This window comes from Ostrinia nubilalis, chromosome 22 (genome assembly GCF_963855985.1).
Source record: "Ostrinia nubilalis chromosome 22, ilOstNubi1.1, whole genome shotgun sequence".
Classification (NCBI taxonomy): Eukaryota; Metazoa; Arthropoda; class Insecta; order Lepidoptera; family Crambidae; genus Ostrinia; species Ostrinia nubilalis.
The window spans coordinates 12,765,446-12,790,839 of NC_087109.1; the positions used below are offsets into that span (position 1 = coordinate 12,765,446).

At 38.8% G+C, this 25,394-nt stretch overlaps 6 protein-coding genes and 1 long non-coding RNA gene across 7 annotated transcripts; 5 read left to right on the plus strand and 2 right to left on the minus strand.

Moving 5' to 3' along the window:
* The first annotated feature begins 573 nt into the window (after window positions 1-573).
* On the plus strand, window positions 574-3,618 carry LOC135082708 (uncharacterized). The gene is made up of 5 exons (XM_063977480.1): window positions 574-871; window positions 1,430-1,693; window positions 2,237-2,421; window positions 2,804-3,085; window positions 3,346-3,618. Exons 1-5 carry the CDS (start codon window positions 806-808, stop codon window positions 3,437-3,439), a joined length of 891 nt encoding a protein of 296 aa, XP_063833550.1. The 5' UTR covers window positions 574-805; the 3' UTR covers window positions 3,440-3,618.
* A 1,374-nt stretch (window positions 3,619-4,992) lies between these two features.
* LOC135082593 (XK-related protein 6) lies at window positions 4,993-11,459 on the plus strand. Its single transcript, XM_063977373.1, has 5 exons — window positions 4,993-5,314; window positions 6,254-6,373; window positions 7,724-7,911; window positions 8,323-8,475; window positions 10,434-11,459. Exons 1-5 carry the CDS (start codon window positions 5,058-5,060, stop codon window positions 10,907-10,909), a joined length of 1,194 nt encoding a protein of 397 aa, XP_063833443.1. The 5' UTR covers window positions 4,993-5,057; the 3' UTR covers window positions 10,910-11,459.
* Window positions 11,442-13,499, minus strand: LOC135082592 (actin-related protein 8). Its single transcript, XM_063977371.1, has one exon. It carries the CDS (start codon window positions 13,344-13,346, stop codon window positions 11,655-11,657), a length of 1,692 nt encoding a protein of 563 aa, XP_063833441.1. The 5' UTR covers window positions 13,347-13,499; the 3' UTR covers window positions 11,442-11,654.
* A 536-nt stretch (window positions 13,500-14,035) lies between these two features.
* On the plus strand, window positions 14,036-19,444 carry LOC135082594 (syntaxin-16). Its single transcript, XM_063977374.1, has 4 exons — window positions 14,036-14,197; window positions 15,285-15,424; window positions 16,249-16,421; window positions 16,796-19,444. The coding sequence occupies exons 1-4, from the start codon at window positions 14,117-14,119 to the stop codon at window positions 17,419-17,421; spliced, it is 1,020 nt and encodes a 339-aa protein (XP_063833444.1). The 5' UTR covers window positions 14,036-14,116; the 3' UTR covers window positions 17,422-19,444.
* A 478-nt stretch (window positions 19,445-19,922) lies between these two features.
* LOC135082595 (ubiquitin-conjugating enzyme E2 C) lies at window positions 19,923-21,180 on the minus strand. Its single transcript, XM_063977375.1, has 2 exons — window positions 20,946-21,180; window positions 19,923-20,864 (listed from the first exon to the last, which is right to left on the minus strand). Exons 1-2 carry the CDS (start codon window positions 21,044-21,046, stop codon window positions 20,435-20,437), a joined length of 531 nt encoding a protein of 176 aa, XP_063833445.1. The 5' UTR covers window positions 21,047-21,180; the 3' UTR covers window positions 19,923-20,434.
* Window positions 21,181-21,552: 372 nt separating this feature from the next.
* On the plus strand, window positions 21,553-24,485 carry LOC135082793 (uncharacterized). The gene is made up of 3 exons (XR_010259482.1): window positions 21,553-21,804; window positions 23,702-23,813; window positions 24,195-24,485. It is a non-coding gene; the product is annotated as an uncharacterized LOC135082793 (long non-coding RNA).
* On the plus strand, window positions 22,014-23,484 carry LOC135082792 (splicing regulator SDE2). The gene has a single exon (XM_063977554.1). It carries the CDS (start codon window positions 22,182-22,184, stop codon window positions 22,905-22,907), a length of 726 nt encoding a protein of 241 aa, XP_063833624.1. The 5' UTR covers window positions 22,014-22,181; the 3' UTR covers window positions 22,908-23,484.
* Window positions 24,486-25,394: the final 909 nt, after the last annotated feature.

A 25,394-nucleotide genomic window follows, 5' to 3' on the forward strand; every position in this document is an offset into this window, starting at 1 on the left:
TTGTCACCATTTTACCTATGATTCACAATATCTCACCTGATTGCCGAAACACAACACTGTTACTGTTAACATTGATGTTCTGGCAAGACTGATGACATACTTAACCCTTAACCAGGCCAAAAAAAACTCATTGGTTTTCAACCGTATCTTCACAGCATAAAGTTCAAATTGATGTGGGCTCTATTTAACCAAAGACCTGGTTAAGGGTTAAGTAAGATGGTGGTAGCTAGCCAGGCTGACTTAGAACAAGTCCTACCAAACCGGGCAGAAAATATTGTCCCCACAAGGAGTCGAAGAAGGGACGTCTGGATTTTGGTGATCGTGGATGAGAAGTGTGTTTCTTGAACAGTTATAAGAACCCAGAAATCGCCTGTATACGCCCGGTCAAGTTAACTGCGCAAGCACCTGGCTGTCGTGACGTCACATCGACGCGCTGGGATGGACGGTGCGAATGCGGGGAGGTTTTGTGAGGGCGAGTCGCATTCCAGCCAGGTGCGCAGTTAACTTTGACCGGGTTGTACTAATAAAATAGTACCTAAATGTAAAGCTTGACGAGCAAGCCGATTGGTTACATAAAGTCAATATACTATGACAACCCTCAAAACAAACGAGTGCATCGTGTGTAAAAACGTGCTGGCTTATCTTGAGCCATTTCGATTGACTTCAAGTAACTTCTGTAGTATAAGAGTGCACTCACTTCTTGGCCCATTCACTTGTTACTACTGTAGTACACAGTAACGTAACTCTCCAACCAGTTAGACTTAAAAGATCAAATTGTTAATTTTAATATTTTTAATTAGGAATAATGAGTGGTTTGGTGAAGATGAGTGAGATTCTAGTGGTGTTGGTGTGCGTGATTGGTCTTCGGATGGTGAGTTTTTAAATTTAAATGTAGGTACTTACTACCCGTTCGCGCTTAGTTTGCCGGTCCGTGGAATGCGCGTCCCCTCCTCCAACCGCGATTAAACGCAATTAGTTAGTGATTAAATGCAATTAAGTGTTTTATTTTACGCAAATACACAATTTTTATCAATATTAATAAATAAAAAATATTTTCAATATAGTTTGCTAAGTATAGACGCTTTCCTTCGAGTGACGTCATATCGCCAGCGGCAAACTTATCGCGAACGGATAGTAACGGCTTTGTTGATGGAGTACAGATTACAAATATTCCCTAGTTTAGAGACGCTCCTTTAGTATTTTTTATTTGCCGCAGTATTTTCATTTTTACATTAATCTTCGTAATATTTCTTTTCAATAAGACAATACGGAAGCCTTCATAGAAGCTATGAAGGCATGAGTTTCATAACTTAAGTAGCCATGAATTAGTTGGATCCGAATTATAGTCGTGACGGACTTTAGGTCCTATTTCGTTAAAAAGTCTACAGTAAAATGTACTTGAATTATCAAGGAACCCTTACCTCCACAGTGCACGACAAATCTCTTCGAAACCATAGACCAAAAGTACCACCTAGTCAACGAGGCTTACTCCGTAGCCAAGAACCTCTTCAACCAAGGGCGGTCCAACTACCATGGCCTGAAGAACAAGAGTCTCCACACCATAAACACGTTTCTAGATCTGGTCCAGATCATGAATGAGGAGATGGCCAGAGAGCTGAGGAGCGCCGTCGTGAAGTTCTACAAGATTAAATACTTTTACGATTTCACTAATTATGTGATATCGCTTGAAGAGGTAAGAGAAAATAGCATGAAGAACTCATGCTATTTTTAGCAGAATGCTTTATGCTTTAAAGTTAAAATAATTTAACGAACGAAACCCATTTACTTATGCAAGATTTTGACCGTTTAACGCCCATATTCGATCTTCAATCCAAAGATTTTAGCAATCTTCAAATCTTAATCTAATAAACCAATCTGTAGATTATTGGTCTCCTACCTGCTTTCCAGAGCCGCTAAGTCTATCTAGGATCGATTACTGTTTGCTGATTGGTATGTTATCCCCTGCCGTATGGCGCAAGTGCACTATGCAGAAAACTAACCGAGATGAAGCACTAAATCCGACACCGAAGTATGAGCGACGCACGGGTGGGGAAGGAGAAAGTAACAGAGATGGTGTTCACACTTACGTCTCGGCCAATTTTCCGCACAGTGTACTTGCGCCATTAGGTAGACAGATACATCCATGCACAAAAGAAAGACACATGACTTTCTCTCACGGAACCTGAGATATGTCTCATAGTTTGCTCCATCTTAGTAATCTTACCCTTCTGCACAGATGATAGATATAACCGAGCACTGCCTCGTGGAACCAGCGGAGAAGCTGACCCAGATCCGGGAGCAGTTCCTCCGCGTCATCAAGAACTTCGAGGACGTCCGGCACTTCGACACCGTTAACAAGTGCCACAAGGAGCTGCCGGACGAGGTCGCTGCCACGCACTGCATCCTGCACCAGGCTGTTCTGTGAGTAGATCAATGAATTTCATTTGTAGCATATGGAATATTTTATAAATGGAGCCAGTAGAAACGTTGACTCTTTCTACAACCGACTTCTGCTAAAAGCTGCGGCTATCATATTATAATTAGAGAGGTGTTCTTCCACAAAGCAGCCTCTGTTCTTCTTATCTTCGAGAGAAAGACATCAACTGCTAGACCCAGTAGGTCAACCCACAAGTTTTTTTAAATCGCTTTAATCCTCATAACTCGTCGTAGTAGCTTCGTCTCGCACAAAATCCTGTTCGCATTCCCTTCCTGTGACTACCTTACCCAGTATTTTCCAAAAACTCTTTAAGAAAATAACCGAGTAGGTATAGTTGTGTACTCATTTACTTGTTTTTGTTGACAGCTTCAACGAAACAATGCAAGAGAGTCTCGTCACGATCGTGGAAATAAAAACCCGGCAACATGCCCAGGATATGAACAGCTCCCTCTACAACGTCCAGAAGTGTCTCCGGGACTTCGTGCCGAAATTCTTCGACCAGCTGCTCCTGGACGCGTATACAGACAACTGCGGGTACCTGAGGGTAGTCAACGCGTCCATTGCTGACCTGGTCAAGGACAAATGGAGGGATAATGTCACTCTGTTCACGGAGAAGTGGAGCCCGCTCGTTACACTGCTGAAGGAACGGTGAGTTTGGGAAATAACACTAAGTGGAACGACGATTTGGTAAAGAAGCACCTGGATGAGAGCAGCGCAGGATCGTAGTAGAAATCCTTGGGAGAGGCCTTTGTCCAGCTGTGAACGTCACTTGGCTGAAACGAACGAACTGGTTTTTGAAGAAATAAGTAAGATTAATGTTTGAGTTTTAAAAAATGTGGAGGAAGTGTTAACGCGTAGGTATTACCTGTGGTATTTCTACTTACATATTTTGATTGTTTGCTTCGCAGGTCTCAACCACCGCAATCGCTACAAGATCCGTTGTTCTTAACGCTCTTTGCTGCAAACTTGTCTTCCTTGGACATCTTCAAAACCCTGTATTAGTGAAAAATATTGAAATATTAATAAGGAGCAAGAGAAAGACAATTACTTATTGTGTATGATCATAAAAATATAAGTCGTACCTATTTTGTTACATTTAAAAGTGTCGTATAAATTCTGTGTTCAAGCTTCCTTAGAATTAAGTAATGTAAAATACTTATGTAAGCAATAGTGTATTTTTGTAACAGTAAATGAAATTATTTTAAATGTCCATAGTTGTGTGATTCTTTCCTACCCTACATCAGTTTAATAATGGATCAAAATTTAATGCGATGCGCGTTGGCATGGCAGTGGTTATAGGCACTTACAAGTCACCATTGAAGTGAAAAAAGAAGGTATCTGGTTGATGGTTGAGAGAAATGCTCATTTTGTTTAGATTTGCTTGAGATGTGTTTAACAAAAATAAAGGGGCAGTTTTATAGCTAAAGCTGTATGATTATAATTTTCTTTGGCATGATTTAAAGCTGTCAAACTGACATCTGCTAGTTTGACATTAATGACATTTATCGTAATTTTTTATTATAGTTGCTTGCTGGGAAACAACCAGGGTGCGGAAACTTCCATACAACGGTCATCGAAGTGAAACTTGCTTCCAAACAGCGACATCGGTGGATAAATTCAAATACTTTTTAACTACCCTAAAACGCTCTAGATGTCGCTGCTCCTGTTTCCTTCATATTTACATTTTTTTTCTTAATTAAAATATATTTGAGAATATTGTTAATTACAATGTGAAAACTTTTTTTAAATGAAATTAATTTGTTTTAATTTAAAACTGAACGGTGACATTTTTTGTTATAATTTACATAATAGAGTAGTAGAAATTACTATTTAACATAATGGCAACTTTGTTTTTCCTCCAAAATGGCCGGTGTTGTTTTTGTTATGTTAAATGCATTCTTGTTTTCTTAGCCATCATTTAAGTGTTCTGTGGCCCTATTAAAGTATTGAAGAGTCGTCGAGTCAAATTCAAGTTCATTCCTTCGTACCTGCTGCTGTTCTGGTTCATCGGAGTTTTGTTCGTTCCTTCGTGAATCGCGAAGAAACTTTCTGTTATGTTCACAAGTGATCTGAGTTTTCTCAGTGTGCAAATGCTTTTTTAGTGTTGTTGAAAACTTTGCGAAAAGATGCTTTTGGTGTATAATATTATGTGTGTTCATAAATAAAGTTAAATTATTAAATTCAAAAGTTTTTGTTTACTTATTTGCATTTCCATGTGCAATGTAGAATTTTTCCAAATCCATTGTTTTGAAAATAATACAATACGTACACCATAAAGATAAATATTTTCAAAATAATGGATTTGAAAAAATTCTACATTGTACATCATAAAAACAATAATTCTTTGAAGGTTATGAGGGCCTATGTGTGCGTGAACTGTGTGTATGTGTGCGTGGACTTTATGTATGTATGTGTGCGTGGACTGTGTATGTTTGTGAGCGTTACGTACGTAGGTTAAGTACAGGGAATTTAACACCAGGCTGTCAATTAGTAGGTTCAAAAATTTGACAGAGAGGGTTCTCTATTTCCTATGTATTACTTTTCTCTATGGAAACAACAAACGCGCGCGTTCCTTGTATCATGTTTTTTGCGATTTTATGATAACTAAAATAATTTCAAAATGCCTAAAGCTGTTCGAGACCTTCTACAAAGTGAATTAACTTACGATGAGCCGGATCGCATGCCGGAGAAGATCTCAATAACCAACTTGGATCTGTTCATGTATTGTGTGGCTATAGTTGGTCATTTCGTGGATCTGGGCTTCGATATAAACGTAGCTGTGAGGTATGCCGTGGCCCGGCAGATGGTGATCTTCGGGTGGACGCTAGTCTTCATCCTTTTGCCCGCATTTGTTAATACATTAGTATCAATACGGATGTAAGTAATCTATTGTTTTGGTTTGTTTTTCTCGCGAGCTCTTGATTCATTTTATGAGCACCTTTGTTAATGAAGTTTATTATCAGTTTTATGAATGGCCTTGAGTGTGATGGGACCTGCATTCAAATCCAAACTTGTGTAAATAAAAATTTTGTGAACCGCTTCTTGATTGTTACTTAACAACTTAAATAAAGCACCTAATTTACATAATGACATCAAGTTAGTGTAGATGAAGTGCAGTGTTTTCAGATATGTGTGATACTACCTACTCTAATCTACTTTACCATCACTTACATGTACCACTTTCAAGCGAAATAAATGATTTGATTTGATATTAATTAATAATTTTTCCCAGTCGATTTATTTACTCAATGAATGCCATACTAACTTTAACTTTGGGTCTCAAAATTACATCAGTCTCTAATTTTCAAGTCTATTACAGACCTATGGTAATCTGTATTCTTTTAAAATTTTAATAAAATCAAAAAATCCTTCATTATTTTATCACCCAATAAAAAGTTCCTTTTTCTCAAGGTTCTTAGAAGTTTATCATTTTTATCTATATCTTATAATAATAGATTCTTTGTTGTCTCTCCTGATAATAAATAATTTATGCCTTTATCTATTTGTTCAATAAAAATGATAGCTATTTGATTTTTATTTTCTAAATTATGACTTTGGGCACTTCTTTTGAGTCATAAGGACACAATAAACTATTAATTTATAATTCATAAAATAATCAGATCAGAAAATTGCCTGCTGTATGACAATTTGTCTCGAAGTTCTGATAGGGTCCAAAAGATAAGGAGACATGTAAAGCCCCCTAAGGGCTACCTTTGTTTTCTTATTTTTATTTTAGGCGTTCATAAGTGCCAAAATACTGGTCAAAATTGAGTAAATATTTTTGATTAGATTTAATTTGAAGATCTGTTATTTCAGGTATTCCCAAGACAAACAACAGAACTCGCTCTCTAATGAGTTCTCGAAACGTCGCTGGCTGCGGATAGTGGTGCTGGTGCTCCAAATGGCTCCCATCCTGAGATTTGCAGATGCTTTCATGTGAGTAAAAAGATGCAATGGCATTCTGCTATTTAACTGACTTCAAAAAATAAGAAGTTTCTCAATTCATCCATATGTTCTTGCCAGTAAGTAAATCTTACCTGTGGTTGACTGGCAGAGAATGCCACGTGGCATTAAGACCGCCACTGTACAGTTTTATGTGCGAAAGTATAAATAAATAAAATTGGGGTGTTATTTTGTGAAAGAACACATTTTATCTAGAAGCTACAATTTAACCACAGGAAAATTATGTAAAAGATCTATTTTTAACTCAAAATGTCGCCGCATTATCGCAACATAATGTTACCTACTTCAAATTAATTAATGGTTATTATGTGTTTATTAAATATGCGCGGCGCCAGCTTTATCACCGGGAAATACTGTTTGTTGGGTTCAGTGCGAAACGTTCTGCATTGGCTATGTGCTTTACAACATTGCTGATAAAAGACTTAAAGCTTCAACCACACCAACGCGTGCAAATAGCCATCCGCCGGCGCGAGCAAAGGCCAATCACAGGTCGCGCGACCCATGACATTGGCCTTTGATCGCGCCGGCGATGGCGATCTGCACGCGTTGTGTGGTAGATAGAAGCATAAGGCGTCTTCAAAGTAGAGACGAAAAAGTTTAAAGTACTGAAGAGAGACCACTTGAAATATGTCGCGGTATTTTCTTATTTTCCCAAAGGAAAATAATGCCAGTCCCTAACAAAGTAATACTCGTGACCATTTACAAGCTCATAGCAGACTTATCAACTCGGAAAGGGATCAACACGGTATCGCCTTTCGTGAGCTGTCATCGCCTTTCGCGCGCTGTCAATCGCGAGTCGTGAAGTTTACGTTACGGTGCGGTATAATATGGAGTTTCATACAAAGAATACTGACCGCCTCGAGTTGATACGGTTACGATCCCTTTCCGGGTTGATAAATGTACGACGTCCTTAATTCAGAAATCGCTGCACACCATTTATTTTGCCCGAGGTACTTCACTTCAACAAGTGATCGCAAAACTGCAAACTTGGTTTGGGCATAGTTTAAAATCACTCAAAAGTAGCAGTATAAAATTAATGAATGATGCTGACAACGCCACTCTTGTAGCGGAGTTTTGGTCTGACACTGTGTAGGTTTGTTGTCGACACCATAAAAAGAAGAAGAAGCCGTATATTTGCTACAGCTAATCATACAGACGACATCGTAAAGGTAGCAGGGAAGCGCTGGACGCAGGCCGCTACCAATCGATCAACATGGAAAGCATTGGGGGAGGCCTATGTTCAGCAGTGGATGTCCTATGGCTGAAATGATGATGATGATGATGATGAATCATACAGACCTCAAACTCCTACTTTATCAACAGCTACGCCTTAAAGTGTCGTCGCGCCGAGCGCAAACAGGACCCCACGTCCCAGCGGCAGTACTACGCCCTGATGCTGAAGGAAGACAGCGATGCTGCACTGCTGCGGATCTTCGAGTGCTTCTTAGAGGCGGCGCCGCAGCTGGTGCTGCAAGTCAGCCTGCTGCTGCGTGGAGACTATCAGTTCACTGGTGAGGATTATAGACCAGCAGGGCTTTGCAGACTGCTACCAAAAGACTAATCTGGACATCTATCGCAATAGTGCGCTGAGTGCGCGCTAGCTCTTACAGCTATTGCCACTGTGAGTAGTAGTACTGTGACTGTTTTGTCACTTGTATTTACCCAGGTTGTGACGACGTAGCTTGCGCATTATATCCACGGTCTGCATACGAATGAATGAAGAACGTTAGTTCCTAAAGTAGATTGGATCACATTAACTTTATACTGCACCCGAAACATAACCTTCGCTAACGCCTGTTAAGACCAAGTCCCTTATTCCCAAAGAACTTCCAGCATTACTGTCATAACTATTTTTTTTAAAGTGATGCCTTCTAAATGGACTCCGCAGAATACCAGTGCCCATACAATTCTTTCTCTTCCAGTGCACCAGATCCTGTCGATAACATCGTCTTTAGCCAGCATGGGCTGGTGCCTGGCGGCGTACCAGCGCGCGCTGCGGTTCGCGCAAGAAGACAAACTTAACATGAGCTGGCTGGGATCCGCCATGCAGACCGCCTGGCACTATCTGCTGTCCAGTAAGTTAAACTCATTTATTTTTGCAAGTTTTACACGAGCTAATGAGGGCTATCGTTTTAGCGCTCACCAGTGTTAATTGTGAAAAATATAAAACGTTAAAATAGCGGTATCGTTATAGCCAATGAGCTGCTGTCATAGTGACATTGACGTATTGTCAATGTCACACGAGAATCAAACGTCAGAATAGAGGGACGCGCGGAGACAACTCCGCGCGCTTTTGTGCTAAGTGATGAATTGTAATTAAAATAAGGCAATATAATGTGAAAGATGAGTATCCAGTGTTTTATTTATGAGAATAGATCGACCGGCCTTTAATACCAGTTAGCGCCACTGTAGAGTAAGGTCCTGTCACTTGCTAGTAGCGAAGACAGTGGCACCAACTGGTGAGCGCTAAAGTGGTAGGAGGACTATCGCATTTGCACTCATCAAGATGGCGCCACTGTAGAGTAAGGTCCTGTCAATCATCAGGGGTGCCAACTGTTAAGTATAAAAACGATAGCCCTCATTCCCACCAGCCCCCTGCCATCACCGGGGAACTTGACGCAGGTTAGCGTTCCACTCCGGCGACGGCGGAGGGGTCAGAGGAGGCGACAATATGATCGCCTCCAGTTTCCTCTCCTCGGTGATTGCCAGCGGGCCGGGGGCGTGGGGGCGCCCCCGCCTGCATTGCACAGGTCACCACCACCGTCGGACGGGAACAGCTGTGTGCTTCCAGTTGCTCCTGTCGCCCCCCGTCCTGGGGGGCTTGTAGGGCCCGCCGTGTAGGCGGGCAATCGCCGGGAGGGGCTGTGGTAGAGAAGGCTTTGTCCGGAAACCCACAGTTTCCTCCCACTTATGGCGAGTGATGGAGCACCGGGGTCTTTTTAGTGGGTATGCCTCGTCCTTCTGACTTGGTGAGCCCCACATAACCTACCCTGTCCCCGCAGGGTAGGTATGCGATTCAACGCATTTTTTCCCCGAAAAAAAAAAAAAAAAAAAAAAGGTTAGCGTTCCATCCCTATATTGTCGACAGTCCACCAGCTCGCACTAAGCGTTTCGATGACTCTTTTATAATGCGAACAGCTAGGGACTGGAATTCGCTGCCTGCTGCTGTCTTTCCCGAAGACTATAATCCGGGCCTTTTCAATGCAAGAAAGACTGAATAGGCACTTACAGGGCAGATATTATTATGTACCATCCTAGACTGCATCCCACTTAACACCAGGTGCGATTGTGGTCAAATATCTGCCTAAAAAGTAGGCTTTTAAAAATCACTTTTACACGTCCCAGTATTAACCCTGCCACTGCTTCGGGACAATAAATGGGCCAGTGTTGAAAAGCAGCGCAAGTACAAACCGGTCCAGTTATCTGCGCACCGGGCTGCTATGAAACTTTCCCTCGCACTCTGCGTTCGCTCCTGTCGTTGCCAGAGCGTCAATGTGACGTCACGGCAGCCAGGTGCGCAGTTAACTTGACTGAGATGTACCTAAGTTGCAAAATTATCTCAAATTTTACTAAACTACGTGTGAAAATGTTATTTTCTGTTGATTACTATGCGCAACATATGCGCTTGTACTGTAATAATAACATAACGACCTATTGCCAATGCAAAGATACATAGGAATATTACATACACATAAAATCATCTTCACTAATGTTCTTATCATAATAACACTTGCTCCCGGCGACCTTCGAATAGCAACCGCAGTTTTTTATCAAAAATGATTCATACTAAAACTTTGTCAATGACACATTCTATAATAATTAATAGCTGAGAACTGACTGAGTGATAACATTTGAACCCAATACCTACCATCAGGCAGTTACGGAGGTCAATGCAAATTATTACATTGAAATATTGGCTACTGATAAGACTATTATTCAATGAAAATTAACACTATGATGATGATGAAATGACTTTGTGACGTCATCATATTAGTTTTTACTAAGTATTTAATTATTAAATATCTCTTTCCAGTGAGCAGAGTGATATCATTATCACTAATGGCGTACCTCTTCCCACACTGGACGGTGCTTGCCTGCGTCATACACATCCTCATCATGACAGCGTGGATTCAAATCTTCGAACACCCTATATTCTGCGTACGCAAAATAGCCGAGCTAGCGTTCGCCCTAGCTTTAGGAGCTGTATACCTTTTCACATACATACTGGCGGTCGAAGGCAGAACTAGGTACAGATACGCAATTTATTATAGTATATGCTTCTGCCAAAATGTGGTCTGTGGCGCCATATGGTATATCTACGCTGGAAACGAAGATAGACAGTCTGGTCATTTTACACCGTTACTGGTGTTGACGGTGGTCCCATATGTGATAGGGCTGGTGATCATGGTGCTGTATTATTCGTTCTTCCACCCCAAACTGAGAAAAGGAGTAGTTAGGGAGACAGATATAGCTGTTACGTTTAAAAGTGAACAGGCTGAGGTTAAATAATAAATAATAATAGCTACTTATAATGGCATATTTCACAGACGTGATTGACCTGACTCAAGGATTAATTAGTGCAGATGGTAAGAAAATAATGTGCCAAGAGCAAGTACCTAGTATGAATATCTTGATGCCAACTTTGTCTTCTATCAAATGTGCATCATAGATAATAATTTGTTACCTACTTATGTCTGTAATTATTATGTAAACTATACGTAAGTAAGTTTTGTCTGACCAATGCTCAATTTTGTGTATAGTTGTACCAGTGCATGTTATGTGTAGAATAGGTACACTACATCTAATACTTTTACATCAGCATGAGATTTGATTTTGTGATAAGTAAAAATGAAATCGTAGATAATTAAATGACTAGTGTAAATAATGCCTAGTGATATGAAGAACCAAGACTGCCTCGTTTTTTTAACTATTTTAATGTAATATTTTTGTAGAAATATTCCTAATGTATGTTGGTACTTATTGAATCTCTGTAAAATACTACAATGCATTTTAATGCAATTATATTTTTAATAAAACAATGTTTACATGTAAAATTTTATTTTGTCTTCTTATTTATTAATTTTATATCATATACTTTACAATTTAGGTCAAGAGAAGCATTACTCATTATTACAATGTGACATTCCATATAATACACCATCTTGTCACATCACAGTCATGGTTGGTTCTGTCACCCACATTGGTAGGAGGGTACACCAACTATTACTATCTAAAAATTAAATAAAACCTAATGTCACCAAATAAAAGGAGCTCTTTCTCGTAAAATTCTCAGCCCAAACTTATTCCATTCACTCTGGTTGATCCACAACTCAATGGCGGACTCCAAACAAGACATAACTGCTGCTCCCTTCCAAACCGTACTTGCTGGATCAATGTCCTTTGGTGACGTAACTATTTCTAGCTGCTCAGTCTTATATGCATAAGGTATCTGTAAAGCCAACCGATTCTGGAGCCACAAATACAACCCGTCTACCTTCACACCTCCACCGACTATCAGAATATTGCTGTACATTTTACGTTTCAATTCCTCACTTGGACACCTGTCAATGCTCTGTAATATAGCAGCGTCTAGAGCCAGTACTTGACCAGGTGCTAATGATACCACGTCTCCAGGACCACCTTCCAAAGCATCAACAACAATATCCTCATCCGGGTTGGCTGATGGCTGAGATTCATTCACAGCCTCAAACTGCTGGCTTTCATTGGCAGCTGGGTCCGCTGTTTCACGCTTTCTACCAGTTTCTCTCAGAAACTCTGCATCAAAAGGATCTTCAGGGTCACTAGGAGGACGATTCTGAATTTTCGTAGTTTTTGGGCCAGTTATTTTCAATAGATCAGTGTAGAACATTGATAGTGGTGAAATTATGCATTCATCTCCAACTTGTAAAGTGTATTTGTTGACTACATCTCCAGGATGGTCCACAAAGAATGTCTTTTCCTGTGGACCGCAAACATCTAGGTTTACGTGACAGAAATTCTCATACAAATTTCTCATTAGTATCACATCTCTTGGTATGTTTTCTGTCCAATCCTTGTAGGGAAATGCACTCTTATGGAACATCCAGGACAATGCTTGACACACATCACCAGCTCCATAGTCCATTCGTAATCTGGTTGTCTTGTGTGATATGCAGTCTTCAACACAAGATATAGCAGTTTTTTGATCACCAATATCAACTACACAAGCTGAGCCAATGCCAGCACCAAATGTAGCACCAACACTTTCTTGAACTAGAAAACAGTGGCCAAATCCTAGATCTCTCAATAATAGAGACATTAGGCATTTTAGATGACTTCTGGAGTAAATATCAGGTATTAGCAGCACACATCTGTATTTTACCAGTTCTATTAAAGGTATTCCTAGTTTGTACTCAATGATGGAGCTCCATATGGTGTACAAATCGTTCAAAACTGAAGAAACTGAACCACCTACTTCAGAATGTAAATTAAAATCCCCTCTTCTATATGGAAAATGTATGTTGTAAGGTAGTTCTGGGTCGATATCTAGGACTAGATCACCAATGACAATTTCACACTGAACTTGAGGCCATGGTTCTCCATCGTTAACGCTTTCTGGCAAAGATCTACGGTTAAAAGCGGCTATTTGTTGAGGAGGCGTCGCGTACCGACGAGCTCCGTTCGACTGGACACATGTCTGAAGAGTGTGGGATATCTGCAGACGACATTCTTCAAGCTCTTCAATCAAATCCTTCGTTTTTGGGACGCTTGGTGGTATGAACGGGTCCCGATATATTTTTCCGCCAGGACGACGTTTCCTTGCAATACAATGCAGTTGTTTGACTGGAAGAAGGTCTGAAGCTCTTCCTATTCTTACGTAGAGTGATCCTGGGTGGATCACGATGATCCTATTAGAAGGGAACTGCTGGAAATGTTCTGGACCGGGGTCGTACGTCGGCATACTCATTTTACAGGATATTTACTTCCCCAAACTGGTCTGAGTAAACGCTCGTGAATTTTGAGAGCCAGTCTCGATGTAGAATTCTTCAAACCACCCGTATTACCATAAAATCTGAAAAATAAACAAATCAGCCAGAAAACTAACCTTTCTCTGTTTTTTGACATTAATGACACATTGACTTCGTTTCACGTACGTTTCGAAATCGTAACGACTTGAATTAGGATTTATTTAAATAATCCATGACTTTGAAACCATGCTTTCTATAATTCAGGCTCCAAAAAACTACAAAATAACTACGTTGAGGAGTATTTTTTTGTATAAAAACTACTTTTTGTTGTTGAACCAAGCCAAAGGCCGAAAAGTTATAAAATACATTGTGATTGTGCGTGTGTATCCGAATTCATATTTCTGGCACCATTTGTCATGTTGCCATCCTATGAATATCTCGACCACAAAGGGTAAGAAAACTACTATGGCAGTAAACTTATTATACAAAAATAACACAAAATTTTAAGTACCCATGAGTTTATTAGTATAAAATAAATTAAAATGATCAAAGACAAAATTGTTGTTGACAAACAAGCGATTTTCTCAAGGAAGTTCAGAGATTTGGCTGACAATCTTATGTGCTTGGGGAAAATTGTTTTGTAGGTTGGGAACCCTTAAATTTGACATTGACAGTGTCAAAGTTGACAGCTATCGCGTCACACCAAAAAAATCGCGAAAAATAAATATTTTCGCTGAGTTTTCCGTGATTAGGAAATTAACGCGAAATCATGGTGTCGAGAAGCCTCACTGAGGTTTTCGTGTTAATGCGAAATAATGCAATACACAGCAGACAGATATTTGCCGAGCAGGTGTGGAGAACTTTTATCGATTGCACTGTTTTGGACGTATTTTATGATGCAATTTGTATTAAAAAGACCTTCAAAGGGCTTTTCAAGTACATAGCGGGCTATTTTAATCATTTTCCATTTGTAAGACGGGTAATATTGGGTGAATTTGGGCTATCAATCCGTAATTGTGTCATAAGATAAATATTTACTTTCTAAATGACACTGGGACTTCCTTGCCTCAGTTGCCACTTTTTATATATTTCAGCAGTCAGAGAAATATACATTGGGGCTTTTAATAGGGTTTTATAATGATTACATACATTAGGTATTATCAGCAATAAGTTACCAAATTGAACCATTGATAGCTAGTATACTTTCTCATAAAAAATGCCTGGGCTTGGGAGAATAAATACCCTGGGAATGGTACATAATTTGCACTGAAGAAACCTAAAAACACTGCCAGCCATTGCCTAGTAGATGGGTTGTGCATTTGCAGTGGAGGCCAAATTACCTAATCATGATGAAATTATTAAAGTTAAGATAATATAATTTAGACTAGATATAAGGTACATATTCAGGGCTGCCTTTATCTCACCAGGGGCCTTAGGCTTTTATAATAATAGAAAGAAAGAAATGTTTAATTCAGACACAAAAAAATAAAATCCAACTAAACTAGGGGGTCCTTTTTTTCAAAAGAAAAAAGGGATCCATCAGGGTTTATTCCATTTAGTGGCTGGAATATGCCAGAATGCCAATGGAAAAGAGGGGTGCAGCTTTATAGACTTTTCATAATCATCATCATTTCAGCCATAGGATGTCCATTGCTGAACATAGGCCTCCCCCAATGATTTCCATGTTGATCAATTGGTAGTGGCCTACGCAGGCCCCTCTTTCCCACTGGGCACTTTGGGCAAGTGCCCAGGGCCCCGCGACCGAGGGGGCCCCTGTCTACTCAAAAGACCTTTCTCCAGATGATATGGACCCCTCTTGATCCTTAAGTGCCCAGGGCCCCTAGTAGGTTAAAGACTGCCCTGGGTCTACGACTGTTCAGTGATATGGAAGTATTATGTAAACTTGCTTATTTAGAATCTATTTGTATAATCTACAGCAAGGCAATGAATCGGAGCGCGTGCGTCTGATGCGAGCGAGCTCCCGCGATATGGAAGCGGGCATCGAGCTTCGAGCCGATGGTTGCGCGCCGCCGCCCTGGACCGATGCTTTGGAGGAGGCGCACTACGTCATCACCAGGTACCTGTAGTGTAGTCTGAAGCAGGTGACGCTCAACGCAGTATGTACCTACTGTACCTTAATACCTTATAAGTGCATAAGTGCCACTTGTGGTCTAAACTGAATAAATATTTTTGATTTTGATTTTATTAGCTTTGCCAAATACTCAATAGTTTATTGCTTCCAAATAGAACGTACCTAGCGCGCTAGAGCGTTAGCCTGACGTCGCGTTTTAGCACCGAATTGTGCTGCCTGTAGCTGTAGGCCTAGGATGCGCGCCGTGATATTATGCTAACGTGCCTTTTATCGGTTTAAAGCGATAGGTACTCATACTGTCCATGTCGTCTAAAATCAGCGATAAGATGTTATCACGTCGCGCATCGCGCATCTTAGCCCGGCTGGTAGAATGTGGATCAAGCAAGACAAATACAACGCCGGTGCTAGCAACGCTCTGTAACTTTATTAGCGCTATAGCCGCTATAACGCGACGATATTTTACGCGTTTTATTTTGCGAAGACATTATAAAACACGCACGTGATAAACTGTGTCAACTCCAAAAAATTGATTTTCAAGGTACTATCATAAAACGGTGGGGGGGCGGTCCGCCCCGGGTGCCATGCATGAGGGGGTGACAACAATCGCGTAGATTAGTAGGTACTCACTGGCGCATCTGCACGACAAGGACGGTCATGATTGGTATCATATAGCTTATTCGTACTAACATCTTTCATCTTCGAATCGGTAACCCAAAAATCCTAGGGGCACCAAAGGATGGCCCCGGGTGCCAAGCAATGCTACGCCGCCACTGACTATAATAGTATATTTTTTATGACTTCCCGCCCAGGCTAAAGACAAAGCTGTCTGAGCTGCAAGCCCGCCACGAGCGCCAGATCCGGCGGCCGGCGCTGGACGACGCGACCGAGCAGCAGCACATCAGCCGCCTGACGTCAGAGATCGCGCGCCACTTTGGGCACGCGCACACACACTTAGGGGCCATCAAGGCACAGTGCAGGCATGGTGAGCGACTATCATGTCATTTAGTTTCTACTACAGGGACACGGCCCTTCAATCTACCAGAGGCAAATGCAGTATTTGGCCTACATTCCCCACATTAGCCACTTTAGGTTGGAGAGGCCCGATGTTCGTTTATTTCTCTAGTCGCCTACCACACGGTACCTATGTTGTTCGTTCGTTTCAGCCGAAAGTCGTCCACTGCTGGACAAAGGCCTCCCCCAAGGATTTCCACAAAGACCGGTCTTGCGCCGCTCGCATCCAGGCACCTCCCGCGACCTTCACCACATCGTCGGTCCACCTAATCGGAGGCCTGCCCACGCTACGTCTTGTTGTTGTATTCACGATCACGAATCATAAGCCCAAATATTTTTTTACAGGTAACAAAACAGAACAGATGCTTGCGACTAACGTCGTGACGGCGCTAGTGACGACCCTCCGTGACCTCAGCGAGGCCTTCCGCAACGCTCAGTCCAACTACCTCAAGTCCCTGACCTCCAGAGAAGAAAGGTCGAACGCCTACTTCGATCTCCCAGACTTTGAAGAACTGAGCCTGAACGATAACGACCTACTACCAGGACTAACGAATAACCAAACAGATTTACTATTTTCTCTACCAAGCACGTCGGGCACACAAAAACATTTTACGGACGAACCAAGCAACGGTGCATTCCAGAAACAAACGCAAAAACAAATGCTGCTTCTAGAAGAAGAAAACACAAGAATGGCGGCAGAAAGAGAACAAGAAGTCAATCAGATAGTCCGGTCGATAGTAGACCTTAACGACATCTTCAAAGATCTAAGCCACATGATCCACGAACAAGGAACCGTCTTAGACCGAATAGATTACAATATCGAACAAACCCAAGTACAAGTGCACGAAGGATACAAACAGCTGCAGAAAGCTGAGAGATACCAGAAGAAGAATAGGAAAATGCACTGTATATTAATTCTAGCGGTCACAGTTATAGTGATGGTGATATTACTGATAATTGTTAAGAGCTAGTAAGACAAAGAGCTGGATAAAAGATGCCTTATATTACGTAGTCATGCAGAACGACTATGTCTTTGTCTGCAGCCAAATTAGTGAAAGGTAAGAGTTGCTAGAAGCCTATGGCTTTCTTCGGGGCTCGATATGAGAATCCTGAGGCATCCATGGAATTCTCGGGTGTCTCAAACTAATACAGTGTTTCATATCAATGTGTGGAAGCGATTACCAAAGCACATGCTTAATAAATTAATTAAGAATATACTGGTAAGAGAGTGCGGTGCGTTTAAGCAATTAGGCAGTGGTAAATGGTTTAAGGTAAGGGAAATCAATGGTTTTAAATTCTAAGCACTACTGCCTACCTCGATTGAAAGTAATGCCCGCCGCTGTCCACAGTCATTTATAGTATTGTCACATTTAGTGAGAAAACTTTAAGAAAATTTAGTTTGAATATTTTTTTCTAAAACAAAAAAAAGTGTCAAACACACACTATGTACCTATGTCTCTACTATTGATTGTACATAATGTGTTTTATGAAAATATTTATACACAGGTAAAAGTACAGAACATTACAGTAAACAAGGTCCTGTATCTAGCAACTTTACCACAATGTCTAAAATTACTAAACCATTATTGAAATCAAATCATTCCTATAGAATATTTTGAAATCGGTCTTAAATGAATTTGTTATTTATAAATGTCGAGAGAATGTATTAAATTATGCTTATTTATTTGTAGAAGTTAAGTTAGTGCTGGAAAATTCTTATTTCAGTGTACAAAAGACATTAAATTGATGAAATTTTGTTGTATGTAGTGAACTGTGTGTTGGTCGAATGCGAAAGGTATCAAAATGAACTCAATGATTATTACACAACGAAGATCAATACTTGATTCAATTTCAAGCATAGATTGTGGCTTTTGAACCGACTTCAACAAAAGGAGGAGGTTCTCAATTCGGTTGGTATCTTTTTTTTTTTTTTGATTGGTTAAATTTCAATATTATTAATTTAGGTTCATTACAACACATAAATTGTAATCTTAATATGACTAAAATTGAGTTGAGTTTTGGTCTTGTAATACGAACCTAAGAAATCGTAGCTAGCAGTCAGTAATATGTGTGCTTAAAAGGTATTGTTTTAGTTTATATAGTGTACTTAAATGCCCAAAAGTGATCGCCCTTTTTACCCGACTGCGCCAGAAAAAGGGTTAAGTTTAAAAAAATAAACGGACAGACGGAACCAGATTTGTACTATACTTTCATTCCACAAAAAAATCTAGGTCTATTGTGCCTAGGACTGGACTGGATGAATGGTCTTTTGTGGATGTGTATTATTATTTTATTACTTCGAATGTCGCCACCACTGCACATGATCTAGTCTGCTGTGTTAGGTGTATTTATTGTAAAAATAAGTTATGTTATAGGGTATTAATTAATTTATATTTGCGTGTGCATATATTGGATTGGATTGTAAGAAATACAGTCGATAGAGTGTATGAATATAAAAAAATATTCTGATTGCATGAAATTGGTGTTATCTAAATATTGCATATCGTCAGCCTATTAAACATGCAAGCATAGGTACACTTTTCCCAGGCGAGTACAAAAATGGAATGATATTGCACCATTGACCAAAAATACACAAAATAGAAAGTTATTTAATTAATGTACCTACTTTGTGATGAGTGTGCCAATGTCTGATATTGCAACATGAGTTCTAATCTTGTTTTAATTAATTGATACATTTTATCCCCCTACCTCATCTAAATTCATTCACCATAAAAAATAACACTTCAAATAAATAAATGATATGCTTTTTCAAAAAGTTGTAAATGTGAGTTGGGACACTATTGCTTGACCATTCCTAATCTTTATTTCGCTGTTCTTTTTAATTATTATTGAAACATGAAGTTCAATATTACTTCCATATAAATATAATAAATGTTAAAAGTTGTTGTACTATGTAAGTGCTATAATTTAAATAAAGTTGTTAATTTATTATTATTAATGACATCATGAGAATAAAAAATATGTACATTGAAATGCACTTGTTTTATTATTTACAGCTCCATACAAATGCGGAACAAAATGGTTTCTAAGGTCCTAGTGGGAAAATGAAAACAATTCACATTGAAACTTGTTATTCTGTGGGTGAAGCCATATAAATCTTTAAATCTATAAATCTTTAGACAATTTCACACATCGCCAGCTAGCCCCAAAGTTAAGCAACTTAATGCTTGTGTTATGGGTGCTAGCTTAACGGATATACTACTTATATACTTTTTTTTTTTTAAATACATACATATTATACATAGTAACACCCAGACCCGTCACAGAATTTAAAATTGATCATTTCAATTTCTGCCCGGCCGGGAATCGAACCCGGGACCTCTTGGCATACAAGCACGTTCTGAACCACTACACCAAACGGCCGATATGAGACAATTTTATTGCAGAGGTTTAATTCTTAATGAAGTAGGATCATAATAAGAGAAATTAACTATGTAATTAAAACAAGGAATCAATTGCACTAAAGAATTATAATTGTCAGTGATCTCTCAATATATAAACTCCATCTTGCTATTCAAACCGCTGGGACAGGGAGCGATGGCTGCACGTGTAATCGGAAAGCATATTTTATATACCTCTCAAATATTTACCTACAAAAATATATCGCTAATATTATATCTTTACTTAATTATGATGATAGAAATATGCCTATTTTGAAAGCAAATGTTTTAACAATGATATTGAATTATTTAATTTTATCTATTAGAATAAGATATAATTTAAAAACAGTAAATTTTATGCTCAGATTGATCTAGATAGTACCCAACTTGTGCCTGCCGATGAGGCACAATGGACATGATTATAGACGCAAAACTTAACAATGCAAGGACATGATTTAATTCATTTCTATGTACAATTAGTTAAGGCCCATTCACTCCCAGTCCCATTACAAACATACCGGAACATTCACAACACAAAATACAACGCAATTCAAAATGTAATAAGACAATAACCACTATTCAACTATGAGTCTTTGTGTTTATTGTAAAATTCGTCTAAGTATTTTTTATAGGCGGCCTGGTTCGACCAGAGGTACGACGCCTGCTGATTCAGGGGGCTCTGGACGTTGGGTTCTGCCAGCAGACTTTGGATTGACAATAAAACAGTGCGGACGTCATACAGAGCCGTCCACTTGTCCTTTAAAATATCTAAACATATTAATCCGCACATGTCCACGTTTGGATGGAAGCACGGGGTTACAAACTTCACTACTGGAGGCGCGTACGGGTACGAATTGGGGAACTCCAACGATAATTTGTACTTGTGTCCCGCGTAAACGGTGTCCTGGGGACCGTTGATGGTCCCGATCCATTTGAACAGGTTCTCGCATTCGGGGAACGCTGATATACCTTTGTCAGCGCATCGCATAAGTTCCATCAGCTCTTTTTGAAGTCTGCAGACAAAGTAAGAGTTTTAGCAACTGCCCCAAAGTGGTAGGAAAAGAAAAATGCAAGTGCATTGTCTGTTTACTCACCTTTTGCTGACTGCATGATTGTCTTTAAGCTTTATCGTGTCCTCGTTTTGTTTCGACGGGTTAGACGATGAAGCGTAATGAGGATTAATATTTTGAGCCATAATACGACGAGAAAACAAAATCAGATGCCACTAGTTTTCTGTTGGACGATCGACTTCCTGTTAAATTTGAAAAAGCTCAATTTTTATTGGTTATTGAACTGAACATATTTGACAGCGTAATGGCGGCAATCAACGACGAGCCGCGTCAACGAGAAATAACACGTTATTAGTCTATGACTGTTATTAGTAACGTTATTTTGAAAGAGATGTCATCGTATCACAAGATGGAGACGACAAAAAAATTGCCCATACTATATACTAAGCGAGTGGCCATAAAATTATGAAACATTTATTTTATGATTATATATTTTGTATCTCATTCGTGGGACAAAACACGTTTTTAGGAGGTTATTTCCTGCTAATAATGTTCTTGATTATATCTGATGGTTTTTAAGTAATAATGTATACGTAAATCAGGTTACCAGTTAAGATTTCTTCCAGTGTTAATGATTGTCTCTTCATTTCGTTAATAATTCATAATTAGACTCGTAAAAATTACTTGGTCACAGACCAGAGCAAATTTTCACGCAATCATACAATACAAAATAATAAAAGTCCCAAGAGACCACTAAACTTTCACTTTCTCCGGTGAATTTAATGTTCATTAGTCCGTGAAATTGGAGATCTGCGTTATGATGATTGAATGCAAAAAAGAAGGGTCTAAGAATCTATTTAAAATCGAGCAACCTATAATTACATTTAGTTTCACTAAGTATTTCAAGCGATTTGACTAGATTAAGAAGTGTTTTACCGCCATGGTGAGTATTAACTATTAGGTATAAATATCTTTTGTATTTTATTGGCTTACACTACTTTGAAAATTTTGAATCCCGGAATCACCTAATAAAAATCCTCGTTGAGAATCCCAAAAGTGAAATCCTTCGTCCTGTGTGTATGACATCATCCATCAGTGACGTCCTTGTGAAATTGATTTTCATTCATTCACTCATTCGTGACTCACTCTTGTCTCTTGTGTTTATTTTGACATTGACATTAGCTCTCGACGTTGTTGCTTGTTGTTTGTTGAGATAAATTTCACAATTTCAAGATAATTAAATAAAATACAGTGTTCTAAGTTTGTTTGCATCCAACTGAATTAATACTTACCACAAGATAATAAATCAACTGCTAAAATATGGGTTGCCAAGTTTATTTTGAGAACCATCTGGTCTCTCAACTCGATTGCACCAATGTGTCGTCATTGAAACAGAAGATTTCTCAAGAATATGCTGTCCCTTGTGAAGATTTATATGCTACATTCCAAGGGAAGTTAATTGCTGACGATTACGAGTTGAATGACTGCGGAAATGTGGTCAGAGTGTTCACGAGATTGGTTGGAGGGAAGGGTGGTTTCGGATCGATGCTGCGCGCTATTGGGGCTCAGATCGAGAAGACGACTAACCGTGAAGCTTGCAGAGACTTATCTGGGCGACGTCTTCGCGATATTAACGAGGAAAAGCGTCTTAGGAAGTGGTTAGAAGGCCAAGAAGATCGTGAAAGGGAAGCTTTGGAGCGAAAGCAAAGAAAGATTGAGAAATTGATAGCTGAACCGAAGATCGATGTTAATTTGAGTCCTGTATACGAGAAAGAGCGACAGGAATTGCCTGAGAGGGTCAGTGCTGCAGTGGACGCTGGCTGGCAAGCGGCAGGCACTAGTGATGGAGGTTTAAAACGTAAACTGGCCGAAGAAAAACCAAAAGGCAAGAAGAAGGCAAAGCTATGGATAGATGCTGAACTCTCAGACTGTTCTTCGTTGAGTGAGGATGAGGAAGAAGATGAAGCTAGGTCAAAAGACAGACAGATGGTGTCCACAGACAGCGGAAATGAGTCTGACCACACGTCTGATTGTAGTAAATTGTGATAAATGAAACGAGTACAACATTTATATGATTTCTTGTAAATTATGAATGAATAATCATAGAACACCATTAGGTCATTATACTAATAAATAGTCTACTCATAAAACCCTCAATAAATTGGTCCTCTTTCAGTTGGGACTATCAATGATATAAACATACATAGTTAATATCAATAGCAGGAAGAGTTCAGTAAAACAGAAGAAACATTACTTATACATTATTTTTCTATGCAAGAAATATGTATTATCATAAAGGAAGCATAGATCTATAAAAATATTAAGCTTATATTCCTGTAAAATGAGATAAAGCGCATGAATTTTAAATCCAAATAGGTACCTAAAATATTGACAGATATCCAAGTGTTCATGTAGACTGATGAGTTTTAATTTAGATGCAACCAACTACTTGTTTATCACATCTATTACAATTTTCATTTTACCTGAAATTTTCTAATTTTGATGATACTTATGTGATGATATTGATTTTAGTCAAATATGGTATTAATTTGTACATCTAAATTGGCTAATTAAGTTTTTGTAGGGCAATGTATCTAAACTACCAATTAAATATTTGAAAATATTACATCTGTTTTATTTATTACATTCCTATCCGTTATCTACATTTGTTTAAGGTTTTAATTAAATATAATAAAGACCCACAATAATAAATATCGTAATACTCTACTAATAATTTTGGCAGACCAGTGAGTCTGACTCTTGGACAAAATATAGAATTTCTAAATTAATTCATTTCTAACCAAGCTGTAATTAAATATACTTTTCTTGGTTCATTATAGTTTACCATGTGGAGGCTTGTGCTTCTGATGTCGTTGGTGGTGCTCGTGTCTGCGAGGCCCCAGGAGTTTGACGATGAAGAGGACAGCCACGATCCCGCTGCGGATAAGAAAGGTATGAATCATGAATTTACCAACCTACCTTAGTAGTCACCAAAGAAGCTTAGCTAGTTATGGGGTGTGGTCACACTAATTGATTTTAATTTTATCGCTCCAATTTCATCATTAAGCATGTATTATAAATTGAAGATTATTTTCATGGTTTTAATCCTGTCTATCCACGGTATCGGGTTTATAAGTTATGATAAGTACGAGTTCGATATGCACGAAACGCCTAATATTTTCGTAATAGCAAATGCACACGTGCATAACTTTGCCTGTGAGCTTCATAGGCCATATTGAGTTAGTTGTTTTTGCGAGTACTTAGTTCTGTATGATGAATACTTGATCATCTTTACTTATGTACCTAAGTCTAAACCTACTTTTAAAATTTCAGACGACGTGGCGCGTGTGCAAATAAAAGTCTACAGGGGCCCGACAAAGCATGACGGCTACGCCCCATGGGGATTCTGGGTCAAACAGCCTTCTGACGAACAATAAAAGGCTGGCCTTAATAATATAAGTTACATTAGTTCCTATAAATAATACTAACATTAGCTTATTATGTGTATTTTTTAAGTTTATGATCTAAATTTATAAACGTTTGTTATTTTTAACGTTGGTTTGTTAAAATAAGCTAAGTAAAGGTTGTTATTATTTTTGTATTAAAACCAAAGATTAAGTTACAGTAGTCTACACATTTATTTTAAACTTAATTTACGTAAGTACCTCCCACCCCCCCTACTTAATTTAACTAAGTAATTAAACTTAATTTAACTAAGTACCTCCCAACCACTCCACTTAATCCTATAAGAATTAGGTAAAGTGTATTAAAATTAATTGCCGTAACATCACCTTCTGTCATGAAATGATAATATTAATACGCTCTCAAAAAGCCGAGGCAAACTACTAATCCTACATACAGGGTGTATGATTTACATAGTATTTAAAAAGAAGACGTGGTATGTACCTAGGTATTTAATTAAGTAGGTAGGTACAAGTTCTTAGATAAGTACAAAAATAAACAATCGGTTAAGACAAACTGTAGCCGAACTAGAAAACCCGGCTGCATAATACTTACTTCTTATCCCATAAGATTGAAGGATAGGTATCATTTAATTTTGTTCTAAAGAATACGCATGATTAATGATTATGTCTACCTACTATAAATAATTATGATTTAATAACTCACAAGATCACCGAATGATCATTATACTTAATAAGTGTATGTTATTAATTTGGTTTACCTGTTTCCTGTTTCTATTTATTTTGTATGATTCTTCTTGTTATACTAGCGCTGATGTAAAATCGTATCTTTTAAGACGCTAAAGTTGAGCTTGATGTTAATAGTGACCACAAGATACCTACTGAGGCTGAGTTGCACCATTAACTTTAATGGCAACTATAACAATAACCGGTGCTTAGTTATTAAATTTTTAGCGTTTAGAGTCGCATCTCAAACTAATTTGAAAATTATAAATAACTCAAAAAAATCGAACTGCCTAATTATTATTTTATTTTTTCAAGTTATTTATAATTTTCAAAATAACCGGTGCTTTTTGTATGGAGTTTGAGTTTTGACAGATTTTTGAAGAAA